This window comes from Stomoxys calcitrans, chromosome 1 (assembly GCF_963082655.1).
Source record: "Stomoxys calcitrans chromosome 1, idStoCalc2.1, whole genome shotgun sequence".
Taxonomy (NCBI): domain Eukaryota; kingdom Metazoa; phylum Arthropoda; class Insecta; order Diptera; family Muscidae; genus Stomoxys; species Stomoxys calcitrans.
Window position 1 is genome coordinate 220,239,697 of NC_081552.1, and position 5,444 is coordinate 220,245,140.

Consider the following 5,444-nt stretch of genomic DNA (forward strand, 5'->3'; position numbering starts at 1 on the left):
CGATAAGTTTCTGGAATAAGTTGAAAACCAACTGGACACAATTCGGAAGACTACTCAGAAGAAGATAATCTAGATTGTTCAAGCTAAGAAGACATTAACAAAGAAGTCAACAGGATTACGACTGCACTGGTGGGATCCTTCGAAGATAGTTGTCCTCTTCGGGAAAGGAAATCAGCTCAAGAAAAACACTGGATGACCGAGGACATTCGCAATATTGGGAAAGAGGTCCGCAGATTTTTAACAGAGCACGTCGTAAAAAGGCGGAAGTTTATTGGGATGTGTATTACACACGGCTCAAGGAATACAATAAGATTACCAGAGCGTCAAAACGTGGCTCCTGGAAGCTTTCCTGCGATCAGGTCGAAAGCGTTAATGACGCCGCCAAATTAAAAAAAATTCTCTCAAAAACCCATTTCCAAACTGAAAATTAGGACATGGGAGTGAGAGCAGAGACAACGTAAGACATGTTAATGAAAACCCATTTTCCACAGGATACGACGGGACTCACAGGGACACCGGCATCTTGGAATAATGATGTTGATAGAAGGTTTATAATTACGAAATTTATGGTCTAGGAAGCCTTGAGGAGCTTGAAACCATTTAAGTCACCCGGACCTGATGGAATATTTGTGGCGTTACTACAAAAGAACTGTACTAAAAAGCAGACTATCTGGCGCCCAACCTAGCCAATATTTGCACAGCGTGCCTGGGACCGAAATCCTGGCAGGAGCTAAAGGTGGTATTTATACCCAAGCCCTGCAAGGCGACACCAAAGGCCTACAGACCTATAAGCCTCACGTCCTTTCTACTCAAAACCATAGAACGTATTGTGGACACCAATATAAGGAGTAGGACATCCAGCAATCTGCTCAAATACAAACAGCATACCTATGTCAAGAGAAGGTCGGTGGAGACTGCCCTGTACGAGGTTATGCATAAAATAGAAGAATCCTTCGATGCCAAAACGTACACACTGGCGGTATGCATTGACATCGAGGGGATTTTAACAATGTGCGGGTGGACCCGGTGTTTAGAGACTGGATAAACCATATGCTAAGGAACATGTTGTTAAATTGTGTGTCCCATGGCATAAATATTAGGACGAAAGTGGCACAAGGCACACATCAGGGGGCATTGTGACCACCATAAATGACCTTTAACGGATGCTGACTGAGAAGGGATTTGAACCCGTCTGCCTCGCACATGATGTTATAATTCTTCTAAGGGGCAAGGATCCGAATCAGATATGCAGAAGGGCCGAAAGGGTCTTGCATATGGCATATGATCGGGCTAGACCCAGAGGTCTCAGTGTTAACCCAGAGAAAGGTGGGCCAATTTAACGCACCACGTTTCCTCAATAAGACGATTTCGATATTTGACATGGTCAAATACTTAGGTGCGATCTTGGACAGGAAACTGAATTGGAAGTGTCACATTCAGGAGCGAACTGATGATGTTGGGTACTATGTAGACGAGTCGTAGGCTCGAAATGGGGCCTGAATCCGAGGATAGTTCACTGGCTATACAGGAGCGTGATTAGACCAATACTTAATTACGCCTCGTGGACTGGTATGGAGAAAAAGTGCAACATAAGACCATACAACAGATTCAGAGAACATGTTGTCTTAGCATAGGCGGAGCGATGAGGACCACGTCCACTAGGGCACTGGAGACTATTCTACATATCCGACCCATTGACATACAGATTAAGTGTGAGGCAGCCAATGCAGCTATGAGATTTAAGGCAATGGGAGAATAAATTGAGAATGGGAGCAGCTCATACCATCGTCGTATAATCGAGGCGACGATAGGAAACCTGAAAGAAAGAGGTTTCCGGTCGGGTACCTGAGATGAACCATGAAGTCGAGTGCGAGGCACTGCTGCCATCGGCACAGTCTTGGATTGACGGAACCCTTGTATTGCCATCTGGAAGTTCATGTTACACGGATGGATCAAAGCTAGAGGACAGAGTGGGCATAGGAGTCAACATTGAGAACCCAGGGACTGAAATCTGATCTAGACTACCTGACCATAATATGGCACTGCAGGCGGAAATCCGGGCGATTACAGAATGCGTGAACAGTAAAATTGCCATAAGGGCAATAACAACCGGGACGTTAAGGTCACGAACAGTCCTGCAGTGGAAGAAGGAGATTAACGCCTTCTCTGAAAATGGCACAATCCGCATCGTTTGGATGCTGGGTCATAACGGAGTAATGGGGAGTGAAAAAACAGATGATGTGGCGGTGAAGGCCAGAGGACTGCCGTCAATAAACTTGGTTAAACCGAAGACTTTCGGGTCGACGCAGTCCGAGTAAAGGGCGTAGGCGACGAATGCACATGCAACCCTGTAGGACAGCGAAATCGTCGGTAGGACGGGGATCCAGATCGTGAGAAGACGAGGCTATTACTGAAAGGAAGTAAGAAGGAGGTCAATATAGCTATTGGTATTATAACGGGACACATAGGACTACGAGCTCTTATGTAAAATCGGTTCAGCAAGTGATAGCATGTGTAGGGCATGCAGGGAAGATGATGAAACGTTGGAGCATTTGTTATGTTACTGCCCAGCATTCGCGTCTAACAGATACCGGCACTTAGGTAGGGACACAATACCGGACATGAACCAACTTAGGGGCGTGGCATGGAAAACAATTAAGGATTTTGTATATACCAAGGAATTCCTAACTTAGATTTTCTTTTTCGATGTTACTTTTTTTAGTATTTAGAGCGTACAACTAGCCGCTTACTGGCTTAAGTGTATGTCTATAGTGGCATGGGGCGGATTAATATCTGCACCCTCTTTTCAACCTAACCTAACCAAACTAACCTACCCAATTAATGTTGCCATATTGTACCTCAATACCAAAATTCAGAGTTCTAACTCACTCTGTAAAGAAAGTGCCAAATGGTTCCAATTGTACGACTTTGCGAAATTTTGTTTCTTTTCACTTTATCCGTCCTCCCTAGACTAGAAATGAGGCCACAGTGGGTCAGAGGTCAGCATGCCCGCCTACGACGCTGAACGCCTGGGTTCAGCGATGATTATCCCCTTACTAATGCTGGCTTCCTTTGTGAGATATCCTGTCTTGTTCAAATTTCTCTACAAATGGTGTCGCTATGGGGCACTCCGTTCGGACTCGGCATAAACAAAGAGGCCCCTTATCAACGAGCTTAAATTTTAATCGGGCTGCACTCGATCGATATGAGAGATGTACCCCCTGTTCCGGAAATTCAGTCGTGAACAAGCAACCAACAGCAAAAATTCATTCAATGAAATAGTCCAAAATTGGCAACTCTGAACCCTGACCGCCCCACAAGAGACCAACACCAACCGACCAACCAACATAAGAGCTGATGTGCTCGGTACTGACCATGGTCAACACTAAACCACCTCTTGAATGTGCTGTTCAAAGTTGTGTTGTTTTTTGGTCGGGTAATTAAGTGTGACAATATTAACCATGCAGTCAGTTCATTTCAGAAGAGAGGAAGAGGCAACAAGGGACTTAAGTGTGTTCACGCCACATTTGTTTTTGTTTTGTTAAGTCATTGTGAGGCTTAGACACACCATGGAACATGTTCGATGGCTGATGCATGGGGCTGATGCTCAAACTGGCGCTAGTTTGATAACACTGCCGGCACTAAAGACATTTGTTTAGATTTTCTTGGCTATGAGTGTTTGGACAGTAGCAGCATCTTTGCCGGCTAGAAGTGTAGGAGGAGGCGGAGAAGAAGCAGAAGAGCAGAAAAGCTTCTTAGTCGTGGGTTTTGTAACTCGTTGCTCTGGATGCTGTGAATTTTTTGTATAAATACAAAATTGTGATTACAGAAATGTATTATTTATCAACTGACCATAACAGAGTTAAGAAGTCATAAACAATGGTAAGTTAAGCAACAAAAAATAACGAATTAAAAGAACATTTCCAAATATTTTGCATTGCTCTGATTGTAGAAACAATTTATACTGATCTTGAGCTGTTTGGCTTTGACAGCTAATGCCTTGAGCTATGTGCCTTTCCCGACTCGTCCCAAGAGAGATGTCTCCGAGTTAGTAGGGGAACCTGAGAAATCCTATTTGCCTCCCCAAAACTCGGAAATACAAACCGACACAGTTGCCGAAGAACCCCAGCAAAAGTTGTTGATTAATGAAGCGCAAGTTGAGATAACGGAAACTACTCCCGAAGCTGACTCTGCCGTTTTGGGTGCCAATGGCTATGAATACAAAACTGTGCGCAAATTGGTTGTTAGACATCGCCGTGATGTTTCCCATTTGAAATTGAATTATTTGCCCCCCTTTAAGTCCCATCAGCCCTCCAATGAGTATCTGCCACCCGTAAGCAATGAGCTGACTGAGGAAAATAAACCTTCCCAGGAATATTTGCCGCCAGTCACAGAAAAACAGGTTGAAGAGATTGTGGAAAGTAGAACCGAGATTCCTCAACCATCAAATGAATATTTGCCACCTCAGAAGATTAAAGAAGCTCCACCAACCCAAGCGCCGGAACCCATCAAGGAATATTTGCCCCCCGTCCAGGCCAAAGAAGTCGAAGAGACAACTGAAGTGCCAGTAACTACCCTAGCACCCGAAGAGGAAACCAGTGCTGAGTTGGTGGAAGCTGCCCAGCCTCAAGAGGACACTGCCATCTTTGCCGCAGATGGTTATCATTACAAAAAGCCCAGTCAAGTTCCTGCTGAGCTCTTCGCCTTTCAGCCCGAGCCAATTCCAGAAGTTATTCCCCCCAGTCCCGAGTACTTGGCTCCAGCCTCAGAGGGCAGCTTTGAAGTCGAGGGTCCCAGCAATGGAGATTCTGCTGTTCTAGCCGAAGATGGTTATCATTATCGTGTCGTTAGGAGACGTTTCTGATCTACCAGAAAAGAAACGCTTTGTTGTGTTTTCGTAATTTTACCTAAATGTTTATGTTTTATGAATTTAAATAACTTTAGTGCGAACTGTATGTTGAGACAACATACATCACACTCTGTGCTATGGTTGTATGTAATTATATTTAATGTGTTAATTTGTTGGTCCCAAACTCCCAACATGCTGCCAAAATAAATGATTGAAATCAAATGTGATGCAATTATGACTGGTTGGGGTGTTAATTTTCTCTTTGGCAAATTGACTTTGTACATATTTTCTAGGTGTTAAATGTGGATGAGTTACAAGTGAATGCATTGAAAATTGTATATGGGTCTTTGCATGGGAGGTGACGAAAACTATAGCTACCGACGTGTCAGTAGTGTTAAGTGATAAGTGCCGACTTGGAAGTACCTTAGCTCTGAGAAATATTTTGAAAGCAATAAAATGACGACCATCGCTAGCAAAAGTGTTAAGGATCATGATTTTAAAATCTTTGCCTGGAATATCTGAGGATCAAACGGAATATATATTCGTAAAGCTTTTATCTAACTTGAAAAAATTCTTCGTTGCTTGTATCTACCTG

At 43.8% G+C, this 5,444-nt stretch overlaps 1 protein-coding gene across 1 annotated transcript; it reads left to right on the plus strand.

Moving 5' to 3' along the window:
* The first annotated feature begins 3,797 nt into the window (after window positions 1-3,797).
* On the plus strand, window positions 3,798-4,864 carry LOC106093992 (fibrous sheath CABYR-binding protein-like). Its single transcript, XM_013252359.2, has 2 exons — window positions 3,798-3,882; window positions 3,953-4,864. Exons 1-2 carry the CDS (start codon window positions 3,880-3,882, stop codon window positions 4,862-4,864), a joined length of 915 nt encoding a protein of 304 aa, XP_013107813.2. The 5' UTR covers window positions 3,798-3,879.
* The last annotated feature ends 580 nt before the right edge of the window (window positions 4,865-5,444 follow it).